At 39.0% G+C, this 18,382-nt stretch overlaps 1 protein-coding gene and 1 non-coding gene across 3 annotated transcripts; both read left to right on the forward strand.

Annotated features, from left to right (window-relative positions):
• Positions 1 to 1,073: 1,073 nt before the first annotated feature.
• On the forward strand, positions 1,074 to 14,232 carry LOC144462469 (polyunsaturated fatty acid lipoxygenase ALOX15B-like). Of its 2 annotated transcripts, none has more exons than XM_078166243.1 (16): positions 1,074 to 1,255; positions 1,634 to 1,832; positions 4,468 to 4,596; positions 7,499 to 7,549; positions 7,682 to 7,763; positions 8,065 to 8,187; positions 8,298 to 8,401; positions 9,938 to 10,104; positions 10,206 to 10,349; positions 10,663 to 10,866; positions 11,081 to 11,167; positions 11,289 to 11,458; positions 12,278 to 12,399; positions 12,538 to 12,638; positions 13,592 to 13,762; positions 13,986 to 14,232. In XM_078166243.1, the coding sequence occupies exons 1-16, from the start codon at positions 1,103 to 1,105 to the stop codon at positions 14,163 to 14,165; spliced, it is 2,187 nt and encodes a 728-aa protein (XP_078022369.1). In that variant the 5' UTR covers positions 1,074 to 1,102; the 3' UTR covers positions 14,166 to 14,232. The 2 variants fall into 2 exon arrangements, with proteins under 2 accessions (XP_078022369.1, XP_078022370.1); XM_078166244.1 differs by having other exon boundaries at positions 4,471 to 4,596.
• Positions 2,195 to 2,276, forward strand: trnak-cuu (transfer RNA lysine (anticodon CUU)). Its single transcript has one exon. It is a non-coding gene; the product is annotated as a tRNA-Ser (tRNA).
• Positions 14,233 to 18,382: the final 4,150 nt, after the last annotated feature.

The following is an 18,382-nucleotide window of genomic DNA, read 5'->3' on the forward strand; positions in this document are numbered from 1 at the left end:
TGCTCCGAACAGTTTTTCACCTTGGGAGCTCTAATAAGATCTGAGGACCTAGTCTTAACTTTAATGGGAAATTCTAAGAAAATGTCACAAGAATTAGAATCTTGTCAGGAGCAACTCTTTGTGCTAGGAAGCTTTGTGAATACGGCCCCAGAACTAGTTCAATAAAATACTGCAGTACTCCTCCAGCCTCTGAGCACCCACAGACCACCTGCTGGTTCCAGGCTACATTTCTGGGGAAGTTTGATGATGATGCACATGAAGAGTATTTGCTTTCAATATTTGATTCTGATACTGTGATTCTAATCCTGAATATTTTACTCATTGTTGACATCTTATATCTAAACTTAAATGGAGAGCTCAAGCAAGTTGATACATAATATAGATGAGACACTGTCTGTCAAAGATACTGTCAGAGTCACTATGGTGAAATGTGGGGTACAATCAGTGTTTGTGCTGTTGAAAATATGTGAATGAAATATGGCTGAAAACTGGATGCCAGTTGGTTGGCAAACAAAGAGCCTCTGGCTGGAAGCGACAACTTTAGATGGCTGTAACTGTGTATTCTACTGTATGTATTTTCCACATTATAGAAAAAGTTTACTTTCATGGTACAATTACGAACAATCAGATAAATTTGGGTTAATTGTATGAGTGAACATATTTTCTGCTGTTGTTTGAACATTTACCTGGAACTAATATTTTTAGTGACTGCGATGTTCTCACATGTAACAGTGGGAGAACTGGTTTGTCATCGCTCTGTGGTTTTGCAATTTTTCAAACATATCCACAATTTATCAGGAGATTAACTTTTACTGATCAGACACTCCCACAAAACTGTGTAGATGAAAAGAGGAATCAGTGAGGATTATTTTATCAAATGAGCAGTTCATCAAAGGAACTTCGTCTTCAGTCAACAGGTGAGAGTGGGAAAAGATAAATATGACATTAGGTGTTATAATACCTTTTTGCTGATGCTTTTTTCATTGTGATACCAGTATTTTAATTTTTTTCACTTCGTCTAGTGACAGTTAACACAATCAGTGCTGAAATTGGTTATCTTTATTCTCGCCCCACCAGGATTCTTCTGTTTTCCAGAGTGAAAATGGCTGATTATCAAGTGACCGTGTCCACTTCCTATCTGGATGATGCCGGCACTTGTGACCATGTCTTCATTAAGCTGGTGGGAAAGGATGGTGAGAGCAAACGCACGAGGCTCATGGACTCCAAGGGAGAGTCATCCTTCATCAGAGGAGCAGTAAGTCTGACATATCCCTCTCTGTGTTTAAATGTATAACACACATCCTCAACTTTTACCTATACGAGATTGTAGGCTCACTAAGTAGAAAAGGTTATGTAAACTCATACCAAATCAGACTCCTATGGGCCATGACGGCATATGTGCTGCTGTGCAACTCTTCATTTTACAGCCACAAAGATGAGCTACAAAAAAAAATCCCCCAAAAAGTGTAATTTATGCAGTGTACATACTGTGCATACCGCACAAGTTGTACTTTGTCCACCCTTCTACATTCAGTAATTGCATGCTAAGCATTGGGTTACTGCTCAGTTCTTTGTTACCAGATACACTTTATCTCTCATAAATGTTTTCAAACCATTTCTGTCCTTACTCCAGGTGTCTACTTTTACCATGTCCTGCCCTGCCTCCATTGGAAAGCTGGTCCTGATAGAGCTTGAAAAACAGCCTTCCCAAAATCCGGACAAATGGTTTCCCACCAAGGTGGAAGTGAAATCCCCCGAGGGAGACACCTTCAAGTTTCTCATCTGCCGATGGATCACTGACAGCGAGGTGTACCGCTTCAGAGAGGGAATAGGTTTGTGGAAATGTGTTTGTCTGACATCCTGTATGTTGTTTACTGACCACAGAAGAGATAAAAGAAAGACAAGTCCTGCAAGCTGCATTATAAGGAGGCTGGAGTAAATTAATTCCAACATACTGTAAACAATTTTAAACCTTGTTGTAGTTCTTCCTTCACACTCTGGGAGTCTTTCAAACACTGTAATTGTCCTTTTCAGCAGGAGTAGTACTTTATTTTGTTCCATTTTGGCAATTTCCCAAAAATAATGCACACAAAAAAGAATAGATAACAAAAAGGCATTAAAATGAAAAGGAAAACAAAAATTACTACATGCCTTGCCATATCCATTGCATGAGTAAGCTCCCTTGATGGATAGAGCTGTGATGGCCGAGTGGTTAAGGCGTTGGACTCGAAATCCAATGGGGTTTCCCTGCGTAGGTTCAAATCCTACTCACAGCGGTTATTACTGTGTTTAATGATTAAATGTTGCAGGTGCAATATTACAATTCCTAAATGAGCCAACTGCCGTATCTGGTATCTGGGCTGCATGTCCATCAATACAAAGCCAAGACTAGCCAAACGCACAGGTTAAATAAAAAAGGTTAAGGCATTTGGCTCAGGAGGTAGAGCAGGTTGTCTAATAATCAGAAAATCAGAGGTTCAATCCCCGGCTCCTCCAGTCTGCATGTTAAAGTATCCTTCAGCAAGATAGTGAATCCCAAATTGCTCCAGTGGCTGATCCATCAATGTCTGAGTGCATTAAAATCTGAGTAGCAGGCAGCACCCTGCATGGTAGAGTTGGGTAAGGGTTACTTTAAAAGTAATCAAAGTACTTTACTGCATTACTTTTTTTTAAAGTAACCAGTTACTTTACTGCACTACTCCCTGAGAAAAGTAACTCAAGCACTTTTAAAGTACTTTTGAGTATTCTACTTGCCCTTCACTGAGATCCAGTTCTCCCATCACAGCCGTCACTTTGACCAGTAGAAACACAGAGCGATCTGCTGCCGTAGACAACTGTATGACAACAACACCCCAGCATTTTTAATATTTCCTCTAGGGATGTTACCACACAGAGTAAAAGGGGGAAATGATGGTGTGAAACAGCAGAGGCACTTTGTCAATCCGCTGAGTTAACTTTACTGTCATTAGCATCAAGCTAGCAAACATGTTACATCCTCACGGTCGGACATAAAGTAATAACATTAACAAATATTAGCGGGGCTTTTACTCACTACAACTGCAGAGGCTCCCAGCTTCATTTGAAACAAACTACAGTATAGACGGTCCATCATTTAGGCTATTAATCCCTCTGTGTTTTTATATTCTTACTTTTTATCCACTCCCATTGCCTTGATAAAGTTAAGATATCGCGCTGTCACTTCAAACTCAATACCTCCTGAATTTCTTTCAAATTAAAAGCCCCTTATAACCTCGGCTGAGAGAATCCCTCCATTTTCTAAATGTGCTTTTATTGTGAAACATTTATAGGAACTTGCTTGTGAGGGGATACAGTAGCTTTAATATTTACGTATGGCACGGCACTTCAAATGTAGCTCCTGCCATCTGCTGACGCATTTAGGTGACTACAACAACATTTCGGCTTGCACATGAACAGACACACAGTGACTCAAATAATAGTAAAAGTGATAAAAATAGGACAAGAATAACCTGATGACATCACACATGCCGTGAAAGATGACCAGGGATAATTGGTGAGTACCATTGTGTAGTGTGTCATGTCTGTCGGCCAAGTCATGGCACGATTATGACTCCACAATCGTGTAATGTTACATAGTGACTTTCAGAACGGGCAGAAAAGTCGTGTAGCGTGTACCAGGCATAATGCAAGTCCTGAGTCTGACCTGTCTGTCAGCGAGTCCTCCTCCACCTTTTTTAGACTCCACCGTAGACAACGGCAGCATTTCTCCGACCACGTAGCGAGCCACAAGATTCATGGCTTCTTTCAGACTGATAGGTTTAACGTTATCTCCGTTATTAGACCCAAACGACAGTTGTTGCTGTTTTGGAGCTGAAGGACCAGCGTTCTAAAAGTAACGGAAGTAACTGATGGCTTGTTTGAAAATGTACTTAAGTATTTGATTACTCAAACAGCAAACTAACGCGTTAGGTTACTCGTTACTGCAAAACGTAATCAAACTAACGCGTTAGGTTGCTCATTACTGCAAAACGTGATCAAAGTACTCTAACGCGTTACTTTGTAACGTGTTATACCCAACTCTGGTCACGTTTGTCCATATTCGTCAACACCCCTTATGAAAATATAATAGGAGACTTTATAAACACTGTCTTCAGCTACACATCCTTATTTCTCAGCTACACAATCTCATTTGCTTAAATTGTTTTCAACATGTAGAAAGTAATTATTACATTTATTAGCAATGTCTTTGATTTCTTTATTTTTATATTTTTATCGTTACAAAGTAATTTGAATTGTCTGCTTTTCCAGTGCCTTTTTAAATTATGCTGTTGAGCACTGTCAGTGTTCTTGTGTGCTCCTCCCACACTGCTCCAATAGTTTGTGATAATGCTCCTTCTACCAGATCTCATAATACTTATTAATTTATTTTCATATATCTTATATTTGTTTTCTGCCTCTGTTGTTCTTTCTTTTAACAATTGTCCCTAGAAGAGCCAGGCAAGCGGCCCTTCGAAAAACTAGACACGGGGATCCCTCCCCCTGAGGAAGGCACCTCCAACTTTGCCAGTGATCGCTGGCAAACTGGCAGAAGAGAGCTTCGCTTGGGAGGGGGAACAGGTTTGTGGAAATGTGCTTGTCTGACATCATGTGCGCTCTTCACTGACCACAGAGGAAAGACACATTCTGCAAGCAAGGAAGCAAATGATTTTGTGCTTGTACAATATCCAAGAAAATTTTAAGACAAACCACAATATTTTAAAGTATTAACAACCCCCATTCCAAAGAAGTTGGGACACTGTGTAAGACGTAAACGAAAGCCAAATGCAATGATTTGAAAATCTTTTTTGACTATATATTCATTTGAATACAGTACAAAGACAAGATATTTAACATGTAAACTGATAATTTTTAGTTTTTCATAAACACACACTCATTCCGAATTTGATGCCTGAAACACGTTACAAAAAAGTTGGGACGAGTTGGAGTGAGAACAGGTTGGTGTTCCTTGAGGAGAACAGGTTGGTGTTCCTTGAGCATTACTCTTATACTGCTTCAGTAGTTTGTGATGATGCTGCCTCTTATAAGATCTCACAATACTTATTCATTTATTTTTATATCTCATATTTGTTAACTGTCTCTTTGTTCTATGTTATGAATATCTGTTCCTGAGAGATCCAGACAAACAGCCCATCCGAAAACCAAACATTGGGTTCTCCGCAGCAGACACCTATGAGAGGCCCTTTGAGACATAATTCATACTTGGTTTCCCATGTAACATCATACTCTCATACATACACCACTATACTCTTACACAAACACTACTATACTCTTATATTTATCATCATGTTTTCTTTTATTTACTGTCATACTCTTAGTGTAACAGAGGATAATATTATATGTATGTAAGTAGTATGTACATGAAAGTAACAGTATATGTAAAACAAAGTTCTAATATAGGCTATGTATGAGAGAATAATATTATAGCCTATTTGAAACAGAATAATAATATATGTAAGAGAAATTAGTTGTACATGTGAATGCAAATAATCATGTGTACAAAATGACAGTGAATGTAAGACAGAATGATAGGTTATGTGAATGAGAATAGTTGTTTGTGTGAGAGAGTTTGATTGAAACGGAAATAAGACTGAATTCTCAGTTCCTGATTGGTTATTTTTGATGAAGCCGAGAAGAAGGCCCGCCTTCCCAATCATAATATGAGGAGATGGCGGACCGGGAGCAACTCAGTGAAGCTGTTGGCCTCTGACTGTTCACACAGGCTGCTGAGCAGAGCGGAGCGCCCGCGGAGGCTCGCGCACTGCAGCGCTTCACGGCCTGAACACACCGGACGCGGAACCGAGGCGCAGCGCCCAGCAGCTGAGGCAGTTTTCAATCGGCGCCCTTGACTGTCCACACATTGAATGAATAGGGCATATTGTTCTGACCATTTTATTTATGGCTTTAGGCTCGGTGACACAAAATTAAAATTGTAATGATGTGATTAGGGTATTGAAAAATGTGTTCGGTCATGCATTGTTGTGTTATTTTAAATTATAAACATGGTATTTTCTCCTGACGTTCCACAGTGCGTGCTGTTATTTTATTTTGAAAATTAGCCGGATTCTCTCGTCTTTTCTGTGTCCGACTTCCTGTTTGGTACGATCCGCTCTATCCAGCTTGACAGAAGCGCTCGCGGCTCCCGTGAAAAATAGACCAGACGCCGAACTGAAGCGCTGCAGTGCGCGAGCCTCCGCGGGCCCTCCGCTCTGCTCAGCAGCCTGTGTGAACAGTCAGAGGCCAACAGCTTCACTGAGTTGCTCAAGGTCCGCCATCTTTTCATATTATGATTGGGAAGGCGGGCCTTCTTCTCGCTTCATCAAAAATAACCAATCAGGAACTGAGAATTCAGTCTTATTTCCGTTTCAATCAAACTCTCTCACACAAACAACTATTCTCATTCACATAACCTATCATTCTGTCTTACATTCACTGTCATTTTGTACACATGATTATTTGCATTCACATGTACAACTAATTTCTCTTACATATATGATTATTCTGTTTCAAATAGGCTATAATATTATTCTCTCATACATAGCCTATATTAGAACTTTGTTTTACATATACTGTTACTTTCATGTACATACTATCATACTTACATACATATAATATTATCCTCTGTTACATTAAGAGTAAGACAGTAAATAAAAGAAAACATGATGAAAAATATAAGAGTATAGTGGAGTATGTATGAGAGTATGATGTTACATGGGAAACCAAGTATGAATTATGTCTCAAAGGGCCTCTCATACAATTGACATGTACTCAAATTTAGGCAAGAAGTGGAATATACAGAATATACAATATACAAAAAAATATGCAACTATACATCAAATATAGAAAAAAAAAATATAAAAACAAATATTATTTAAAAAAAACATCTAAAATATACAATATCATTGAATTAGTGTTGGTTTTGTATGTGTTTGCCCATACATCCACACAGTAGGTAATGTATTTAACTATGACAGAACCATAGATTATATATAATGAGTTCTTATTCAAGATATACATATATTGCAGTGGTTTTAGACATTTTTGTTTGTGTGGATTGCAACATATTTCTGATCAGTTATACTTCCCAGTCATTTATTTAAAAAAAAACCCCTGTTCTTTTCATCTACACACAGAATAAAGATGTAGACGTTATTATGAGCAATAACTTACCACACCATTTTCATTTTTTGCTAAATAGTATCTAATGTTTACAAAATAATCAATACATTTACAGGCAATTTCTTTTGCTTTATTTATAATCGCATTGTGATCTTAACAAAATAATTTGACTTGTCCCAGTGCTCGCTTTAATTATGCTGTTAAACACTCTCCATGTTCCTTGAGTGTTACACCTATATTGCTTCAATAGTGTGCTTGTATGCTTATATGTATGTGAGCACATAATACTTAATTTTCTGTATATCTCATAATTGTTTTTTGCTTCTTTTTGTGTTTGAGCTAGACAAAATGATTTTTCAACAAAACCGTGTGGTGGTTGAGGAGACTCGCATGGGTAAGTGGTGTTCACTGATCACAGATAACATAAAAGACAGACAGAAGTTGCAAACTGGACTGCTTGGACTGGAGTAAATTAATTCCAACATACTGTACAAAGAATTTTAAACCTTGTTGTGTTTTTTTCTAGCTACATATGAAGCACAATCTGCATATTTTTCCAAATGGCTCTGGGGGCTGCCAGACCGGAATCAGCGAGAGAGAGACTATCGGTGAGTGCTCAGAGCTTATTTACATTTTAACTTTATACAACCCAAAACTAACGTGCATCCAAACGTCGACCACCTTTGGTTGATTATATTCATGACCTATAATGATAAACTAACTGCCATATAAAATGTTGTTACACCTGCCAGGGTATATTCAACTCTATTACACTATAAGTTGCAGAACTGCAATATTAATTACATGACTAGGTGTATACTTCTTGTATACCCTGACCTAAAACAGCACACGCAGATATCTCGACTGTGTTTTGTTCCTCACCACTCTGCTCTTCTTAATTTTTCCCAGCTGGTATGAGCATGCAGAGGGAATACCCCACTGCATGAAGGCAGAAGACCTCTCTGATCTGCCTTCTGAGGTCCAGTTCTCCTTCACCAAGGATGCAGAGTTTAAGCTCACTGCAGCTGCTGGGTAAAGTCCTCAAATTCTGTCATACATCTATTAATATATGTGACTATGTATGTCCCATCAAACAAATTTAAGTCATCCAAGTAAACTTACTTTTTGCTTTTATTTTCTAGGCTGGCTGAGCTGTACCTGAAAGGTCTGGCTGATTCCAGGGAGAACTGGACTTGTATTGATGACATCAAGGGGGTGTTCCGTTCCAAACGGACTGACATATCAGGTACTGTGCTATCATCGTAATGTAATGGAATACTTAATATGTGTGGTGGATATGGGGTCAGGGGGAGATGAGTGAAACCTGGAAGAGCACTGTCCTATGATCAGAAACCACAACATTAACCCAGATCAAATTTTCCTCACACAATCCATAGGAAAGCACTAGGTTGAAAAGTTTGATAAAACCAGAAGTAAACAAGGAGGGAAATACAGCAGCATACACCGATCAGCCAAAACATTGAAACCATTGACAGGTGAAATGAATAACATTGATTATCCTGTTACAATGCATTGTTCTGCTGGGAAACTTTGGGGCCTGGCATATATGTGGATGCTTCACGCTCCACTCACACACACTTTTTTAGCCCAAGCAAACCTCCACATGGCAACAACATTCCCAGATGGCAGTGCCCCCCCAGCAGGACAATGTGCCATGCCACACCGCAAAAACTGCTCAGGTGTGACCCAAGGAACATGATGGAGAGCTCAAGACATCGACATGGCCTCCAAACTCCCCAGATCCCAATTCAACTGAGCATCTGTTGGACGTGCCAATACCCCAGACGTACCCCTCATCCACGGTGCGGTCTCTAACAGATCGGACATTGCTCTCACCTCATACATGGTCACATTATTTAGTGATTAGTGTTACACAACAGTGTTTGCATTGCAATGTGTTTCAACAATAAAACATGAGACACTGCTTTTAAAAAGAAAGATGATAGAGATGAGCCCGGGTAACCGAACATCTCAGTCGTAGAAAAGCAGAATATCGAATTACTACCTACCAGTTTGATGTGTTTAGAGGTTTGTAGGTGCCTGTTGTCGTTTTTAGGGTGATTTAATTGAGGTCAACAGCAAATGGTTGTGTGTGGTACAGCTGATTAAAAACTATGAGATCAGTGATGAGACTGGCTGAGAGGGTATTTAATATCTACCACACATGCTGATCAAGGCTATTTTCACCTACACATAGCCCTTTGCAGGTTGCACTGCTGCAACAGGTGCACATGGAGACTCAAAATATTTCTCAGGAGAATGCAAAAGTTTTGTGAGAGTATTCAGAAGTTTCCCTGGAGAACACAAATTTATTTGTTTCTCCCCCATCATATTTATTTATTACCTATCTATTTTTTTGTCCCCCATGCCCCCGTAGAGGAACCATAATAACATAATGACTGATAAATAAAAATAAAGACTTGGCACAGAGGTCATCCAGTTTATTTCCAACATTTGTCAAGCTAGCAGGATGCCATTTCAGCTGGTGCTTATTCTTCCTTATTTTTCCTCGATGTTTACTGATATTTACATTTGAAAACCTTGACCAGGCTAGCTAGCAGCTGGCTAACAGAAGTCAGCAGGAGGAGAATTTACATACCAGTGATTTGATTTCCTCGTCCACATGAGTGACTCGCAGCCACATGCTGCCACCATCCAAAGCCAACCACAAAAAGCACCATCAGGACTTGCAAAGTAGAAGTCTTGATGTTTGATTTTCTAGCTTGAAACTCAATGAAGTTCAACTCTGCTCTTTTTCCAGACTATGTCCAGGAACACTGGAAGGAGGATGCTTTTTTTGCCTATCAGTTTCTAAATGGCGTCAACCCCATCTTGATCCGACGCTGTTCAGCTCTGCCTGATAACTTTCCTGTCACTGACGACATGGTCTTCCCCAGTGGTCACTTCAGCTTGGAAAATGAAATGGAGGTGATTGCCATGACGCTGATAGATCTTAGCAATAGAAAAGATCATGTTTTGCCCCATGATGCTGTATGCATGTGAGTAAAATGATTTCCTCACCACAACAGAAAGGCAACATATTCCTGTGTGACTACAAGCGTTTGGATGGACTGAAAGCAAACACCATCAATGGGAAGCAACAGTACTTGATGGCTCCCCTCGTCCTGCTCCACAAAACACCTGATGATAAGCTGATGTCAATTGCTATTCAGGTTAAACTTTCCCTAAGTGTTCTTAAAGCAAGATACTGTGATCTATGCAATTATCAGGTCCCATGGCTAGTATGTAGATGGCAGCTATAAATTCTCTCAACAGGGAAATGCTGTTCATTACTTCCAGACTGAGTTTTAGTCATTCAAAAAAAAATCCCCTCAAAGGATCAACAGAATATCTGACTGAAAAGCAGATGAAACCTGTAGTTAATAGACTAACATCCAATTACAGAAAAACTGTAAATATTATTGACCAGTACTGGTATTGGATATACTGGATAGAATGAACCACACCTCCTTCCTTCTCCTGCAGCTGAAGCAGACTCCAGCAGAAGACAACCCCATCTTCCTTCCTACTGATTCTGAGTACGACTGGTTGACGGCCAAGATTTTTGTGAGAAGTGCAGATTTCAACGAGCATCAAGTCAATGTCCACCTGCTGCGCACTCATCTGCTGGCTGAAGTGTTTGCAGTGTCACTGCTGCGCAACGTGCCCAGGACACATCCACTGTACAAGGTAACTGAGGGGAGAATACTGAACCTACTGTAGTTGTAGTTTTCTATGTTGTAGTTTTTCCCAGTTGCTGATTTTTGTATCATCCAAAGTTGAAGATTCAGAATGTTTTAGTGTGTGTAACTATTTCTCACTGTTAAATGGTATAGAAGCATCAAGATTACTGACTTGGTTAACATGTAATAGTGTTACTAACAGAGTTCCCTCATTCTCTCAGGTCCTCGCAGCTCACACCCGCTACACTCTGCATATCAACTTCTTGGCGAGAGATGGTTTGATATCCGAGACTGGAGTTTTCACAAAGGTACAAAAAGACCGATGTACACAGTAGACATAAACAATCTTTTTGTTTTGTTTTGTTTTATCAATATCATGTACAGTATTTGTCTCTAACTATACTCCTGACATATTTGACTGTCTGCTAGTTTGCAGCCTCTGGTGGAGAGGGTTTGGTGACACTCCTGAAGAGATCACTGTCCTCAGTGACCTACAGCTCTCTCTGCATACCAGACGACATTGCTGAGCGTGGGCTGGAGGACGTGCCGAACTTCTACTACAGGGATGATGGACTCAAGCTTTGGGATAACATCCACAGGTATTAGTCACTTTTGATTCTGCATTCTCTTAATGAATATATAATATTGGTACAAAATCATGGACATATGAGTGAAGTGTAGCTGCCATGCTAAACACTACAAAAACCTACACCATATCAGGCTTAGTTAGAGTGCATTTAAAGGCCCTGAAGTACACCAAAGTAAAAAAAAAAAAAGCACAGAGGCTACAGATCTGTCTGAAAGGGATTGCTCCAGCGACTGATCTTGCAACTACTGATCAGGAGATGACTTACAGTTGACTGAGGCTGTTTTTTTTTTTTTACCCAGTATACTGGAAATGCACATCAAACAATTTACCGTACAGAGCGGCAGTTAGAATTAGGGATACAATACATATTGTTTATGCAAAGACAATTTGCTGTTTGAACAAGTGATCATACACAACATGGTTTCCTAATATCCTGATATCCTTATCCTCCCTAGAGCCCTGTGAGCTAGCTTTTGTTCTTACAATTACTAAAATTTAGAGGTGCTAGTAGGCATCTATAAGAACTCTGAAGCCAGCCAGGCTAATCACTTCCCTCCACTTGCAGTCTTTATGCTAAGCTAAGCTAATTGCCACCCAGCTGTAGCTTTATATTTAATGCACAAATATGAGAGGTGTATCAATCTTATTATCTAACTCTCAACAAACGTCGTCACATATTGCACCAAATTCTTAAAAAGAACAGAACTGATCGTACTAAAGAGATGGACATTCAGTTGCCCCACAAAATAGTTATACTTTACTACTGCAATATGTATGAAAAATATCAACTAAGAATGTGTTTTACAGAACTTATTCATATTCCTCAAAGGTTTGTGCAGGGAGTGCTCGGCTTCTACTACAAGAATAATGATGCGGTCCAGAAAGACAACGACCTGCAGAAGTGGATTGGGGACATTTTTGAACACGGATTCCTTTCCCAAGAAGGCACAGGTGGGCTTAAAAGAAAAGCTCAATATTAATGATGAGAGATGTGCACATTTATATTTTATGTTCATATTGCAAAGATAAATAAAACTTAAATCACCTAGGCAACTTTAATTCATGCAGTTTATTTCCTCTAATTCTCAGGAATTCCACAGAGCTTTACCACCGTGACAGAGTTGGTCAAGTTTGTCACCATGGTGATCTTCACTTGCTCAGCACAACACTCTGCTGTGAACGCTGGACAGGTGAAGCCTTTTAATTTACCGGGATGATTAATTATAATGTTGCTATTATTGTAGAATTGGTTCATGACATCTGCAGTTTTTTTCTGGACTGGAGAGAGATAGGTGACATAAACAAGGGTCTATACAGCCAAACAGCCAGCCATCATGGTCAATATAATTTAATCATAACTGTAGTTGCTTTCAGCTAAACAAATATATCTAAATAAGCCACTGAAGGTTGAATGGGTGAACTTGTCTTCAGCTAAAAGGAAACTCATGTCCAGAGAGCTGGAAACTTTGGATTCTGTGATTCATTTATTGACAGTTCTGCATACACACGCTCACTGTAATGTTTCACCATGAGTTAGAGACAAAAGTTATTGAATTGATCAGTTTATTAAACCACTTAAAGCAGTGCAGAGAAAATTTACAGGTGTGTCGCAATGTCTCATAGAAAACAGCGCTCTCACTCAACAACAACAGAGATTAAAGCCACACCTGCCCCCCCTTCCTCTGCTGCACCAGCCAGCATTGACCATCCATGTGCCATGCATTACTGTGATTGGCAGAAGAATGGGAGATGATTGACTGGCTCTGCTAATCCAGAACTCCCAACTGTACAAAATCATAAAATAAATAGATAAATGTACACATGGGCACATGCAGAAAGTTGTCATGACATTTGGCTCAAAATCACAAATGTTAACCTCATGGTGGCGCTAGAGGAAAAGTCAGGAGATCACTTAAGTCATTGAGATTCATCCTCTGGGAACCATGAATATTTGTACAAATTTTGGTTCCAATCCAAATTTCATGGCAACACATCCAGGAGTTGTCGAAATACACGCCACAAACATGGTTAAAACATGCAGCTTTTAAAGCACATTTTGAACAATAATTGTATCACCATGATACCAGTGCTATGCTGTGAGTGAGTCTTAATCAGTTATCTGCCAATCATTCAATCATTGCAGTATGACTATGGAGGCTGGATGCCCAACACTCCCACCAGCCTGCAGCTTCCTCCACCAACCAAAAAGGGGAAAACAAGCGAGGCCACGATGCTGCAGACATTACCTGACATGGGCACAACAGCTAATGGAATGGCCGTCATGTGGTTACTCAGCAAACCATCCTCTGACTTTGTAAGTGAACAAAACCTCACGAAATTCGAATGACATCAATCAAAATTTTCTTCAAGTTTTGTATCACAGGTTATTGCATCATCAGAGCAAAACGCCCTCTTCCAGTCAATGAGAAAAACAGTCCTGCTCACTACTTACAGCTGTACATTATAGTGCCAATAGTATATGCTTGACAACATTTAAATGTTATTGATTAAATGTATTTAATCATTTATTTCATCAGGTTGGTCTTGGCGAGTCCCTGGAGGACCATCACAGTGAGGAGATTCCCTCCAGGCATGTAACAGCTTTTCAAGGAGAGCTTCAAGCGTTAAGTGCACGCATCAAAATCAGAAACAAGAGTCTGGAGGTGCCATACACATACATGGATCCAGCTGTGATAGAAAACAGTGTGGCCATTTGAATATCAGAAGGTGTGACCTCCTCAGCTCTTTCAGCCAAATTCAGCTTCATATTAACAAAATAAGAAAGGGAAAAACTGCATGCTCTGTTTTAACTGGTACTATGGTGGAAGGAAGCTACTGCATGTGATCATTTTATATTGATCTGTGATTTTTATAACCTAATTGATTTAATTGTATGTTCGAAAAATAAGTGATTACTAAAAGGAAGACAAATCTTTTAAGTGAACTGTCTCTTTCATCTTGTGTGAAAAACAAGTACTTGTCACTCAGAACAAAGTAAGCTCAGTTTCATGGAGGACATGAAGTTCCTGTTATCACAGAAAGAGGTGTTGCTTCAATGATCCTGTGTTCCATGAGGGAGGTGCTTCTTTCTGTCCTTGTCCTTGTTATATACTTTTTATAAAAAAAAAAAAAAAAGAATTTCCCTCAGTTAAAAACATTAAATACAATATGTGAAGCTGCTGTACTGAGAAATTAAACACATGTATCTTCCACAAATGATACACACAAATGTGACAATTTGCACTTGTCTGCATTAACTTCATGTGCTATAGAAGAGTAAACAAACACATATCAGTGTAAAAGTAATTTGGCTGATTTGTCATTGGATGTCACTAAGGTCAACTGTACACTGTGACCAAACTTCTTCACCAAAATAAAGTACTGGTTAAGTCTACACATGAGGTGTCTGAGTGATCATTATTATCATCATTATCTTCCTACAACATCTTGTAATTATTAATTGTTTAAGTGAACAAAATAATCATAGAGATTACCAACAACAAAAGGACACAACTATGAAAATAACTGACAAATAAATGCATAGGTAATTTTACTGTGAATATAACATGATGGATTCTACAATGTATACATTTATGACTTAAAAGTTAAAATTACATAGTAACAACAGCAGATGCCATTTTATATTTATCGCCAAGATATAATGAATATATGAGCCAAAGTTCAGGGTGCAATGTTATAAAGAAGTATGTCACAATCGTGTGCAAACTGCAACCAACAGTCCATACTTTGTACTTTGTAAGGGCAGCTGCAGTGAAAGAAAAGGAAAAAGTTTGAGACTCAGAACACAATGACAATCTTATCTGGCACACTAAATAATATGGTAGTATGGCTACTGAGATGCACAGCGTGATATTTTGAGTGTGGCAGCATGAGTTGTGTGAGTAAAATCATGTGATACTTTATTCTTGTGGTGTACAAACGCATTTTATTCAGTAGGTGGCAGTGTCACACATTTTTTTTATGGTGCTTGAGGTGAGATGATGTGTCAGGGCATCAGCTTTGGCAGAAATTGTAGCCAATGAAAGAACAGGTGAACCCTCAAAAGTAACTTTGAAACATAGAACGTTAAAATAAATAAAATAAAAATGGATCCGATGAACTTAAATAAACAGAGGTAGCAGGAAAGATGGACCCGAGAGAATATTGTTTCAAAATTTCCAAGAAAGAAGATGAAATGGTCTGACGAGATCATTATATCTAAGTTGGCTTCACAATATTTATTTATTTTTATTTTTTTTTACATGCAGATGGAAACGCGTAGAAGACAATATATAAAAATGACAACTTGACAAACAGATTTGCATTTAAATCGAAATGATGAAACTGAATATCTACATTGCAGAAAGTTTCAGAGACACTGGATTATTTATTACTATAAAACATACGAGAAATTATACTAATGGCCTACCATAGACCACATAAAGAATGAACACATCATGGCTAAGTAACGGGCTACAATGGATCTATAAACAGAACAGTGTGTTCTGTCTTATACGTCAAGACAGTTTGAGTTAGGCTGAGAATATTTACTCCTCAAATACACGTTTTGCTTGACTGTACTCTGTCTGTTGTGTTGTTTAATCAATCATTTAGTCTAATTGTGTGCTGTTCATTTGGTGTTAGCAGACCTTTAACTGTTTTACTGATGGATGTAGTGAATTATCTTTACAAATACAAACAGTCACCCAACTCATAATATTTCATTATAAAAAAAAATTCTGTCTTTCACACAGGTTTTTGGTCTTTTGTACGTCTAGTTTTTGTGGTGTAACCGTGTTTTTCTTTCACACCTGAATGCAACGTGTCTGGAAAGCTCACAAAGTCTCTTGTCATCCCCATCTGCTGTGTGCCCAAATGATTGTTGTAATTCTTCTCATTCAGCTGAAGCTGAATTCTGTTTTAGATTACATACTGTGTGAGGCAAAATAAAAGATGTAATTCTTTTGCAATATTTAGATGGTCTTATTAGTGTCTGAGATTAGTGACTCACTCAGACTGAGCTGAGTGGACAGCAGCTGTCCAGTGAGATGGATGTGTGTTCACCATTAGGGCTGGGAAACTGCAGACGGAGCCTCCTGTTGTCTTACCAGAGAGAGGGCAGCAATAGACAAGCATGGAACACAAACATACAGCATATGCATCAGTGCAGTATCAGCCACACCACTTAGACTTTTACTTTAAATATTTTGGTAAGACAAGACAGAATGAAGAACAAGAGAAATGCTCTGTTTGGTACTATCCCTCTGCATGCCACATGTTGTCAGATGTAACTTCCCATAAACCTTTATTTTCTGTTGCAGCAATCTTCCCTGTTAGTCTTGCAGCACTTCACAAACAAACATTTCACCAAGTAACACATGGAGAAAAAAAGGGTAAATTCTGAATTGACTGTATGCCTGTAGGTCTACATGTCTACAAGAACAGTGAGTATTGTGCCACCTGAACTCTGTGCTGACACAAATTGGAGAGTTTTGCAATATAGCAAATCTAAAAAGTTTGTTTTTTTTATTTTACTTTTTCCTCTTGGAAATTCTTCATCGTAGAACTCTTGTTCTTTTAAAAAAACTGTTCTGTTTGCCACTCCTTTTTATTAGAATAAATGTGAAAGCATTTCATAATATCTGGCTCTTCACTGTAGCTGCTCTATAACATTAATGCTACATGTTTTTCTTTTTCATTAAACATTAAAATCATCCTCTTGTCCATGATTGGCAGTGGCTCAGGAGATAGAGTGGGTCATCCACTAACCAGAAGGGCGGTAGTTCAATTCCTGGCTCATATTGTTGGGCAAGATACTGAAAAACTGACTAACAGGTGGAACCTAGACTTGGCCAGCAACGTGTGAATGGATAATTGTCATAAGTAGTGTGAAAGCACTTTGAGCGGTTCAATGACTAGTTAAGCACTATACAAGAACAAAACCATTTACCATTTGCCCTAAGGTGACCTATTTTTTAAAGAAATGCCTATGTAAGTAATGAGGGACATGACCACAGTCCTTGTTCTGTGCAAAAACATATCACAACTAGCGATGATGAGCATGACAATTCAACAGGGTGCACTACTGTGTGAATGTTTTCTGAGTAGCGATGGGCAAATGACTGAACAAATCATTTTGTGTGACTCTTTTTGGTGTCCAGTGTGTACTGGGTCGGCCTGTTGCACATCCAAGTGCTTATGAATTCCTAATGTGTTGTTGCATAGTGCAACAACAGCACTAAATGAATGAGCGGGGAACAATTAAATCAGACTTAAGACGAGACCTCTGTCAGCCAAGTTGAATGGTGCTCTTTAAATCTCTTTCCAGTTTCCTATTCTGTCACTGTGTACAGTAGATGCAGCAGAGTGACACTGCAACTTCAGAGATATTCATAAAAATGATTCCTTTATAGAACTGAGCAGTGGCATAGGGATAAGACAGTGCAGCACGTGCCATCGCACTGGGGCCCAGGACATACAGGGGCCAGTGAATTTGTCTGGACTAATTTATATTATCACACTGAATCACACTTTTATGCACAATGTGCGCACGACACATTGTGCACATTACACAGCTGATTCATTACCTTATAGCCTTGAAGCAAACCTATCTCTGTCATGGTTTCCCAATTGGTGTTTGTTTGTGTTTTTAATGAATAATAAGCTAAATTTACAATAAAGAATAACGTCTCTTATTGGGGTATATCATAAGATGCTATGCAGTGATGAATGCTGGGTAAACTATACGCTGCCTCCATATCAATCAATGACATAGCTAGATTTATGTCAACTAGTGAAGTCTGCACTGTGCTCCTCTTGTTTCTGACATTGCCGGTGACAGTGGCGTCAGCTGAGAGATCGTTTTCCAAGTTAAAAATGATCAAGACATACCTGAGGAGCTCCATGGGGCAGGGGCGGCTGAGTGGCTTAGCTA

The sequence above is a fragment of the Epinephelus lanceolatus genome, chromosome 3 (assembly GCF_041903045.1).
Source record: "Epinephelus lanceolatus isolate andai-2023 chromosome 3, ASM4190304v1, whole genome shotgun sequence".
Taxonomy (NCBI): Eukaryota; Metazoa; Chordata; class Actinopteri; order Perciformes; family Serranidae; genus Epinephelus; species Epinephelus lanceolatus.

What these genes read in the sequence shown, in the direction of transcription:
- LOC144462469 (XM_078166243.1), top strand. Translation starts at nt 1,103, where the DNA reads ATGGCTGATTATCAAGTGACCGTGTCCACTTCCTATCTGGATGATGCC. An exon ending in GCTTGGAAAATGAAATGGAG is followed by an intron (nt 10,105 to 10,205) that starts GTGATTGCCATG and finishes TCACCACAACAG; the next exon opens with AAAGGCAACATATTCCTGTG. An exon ending in AGACTGGAGTTTTCACAAAG is followed by an intron (nt 11,168 to 11,288) that starts GTACAAAAAGAC and finishes ACTGTCTGCTAG; the next exon opens with TTTGCAGCCTCTGGTGGAGA.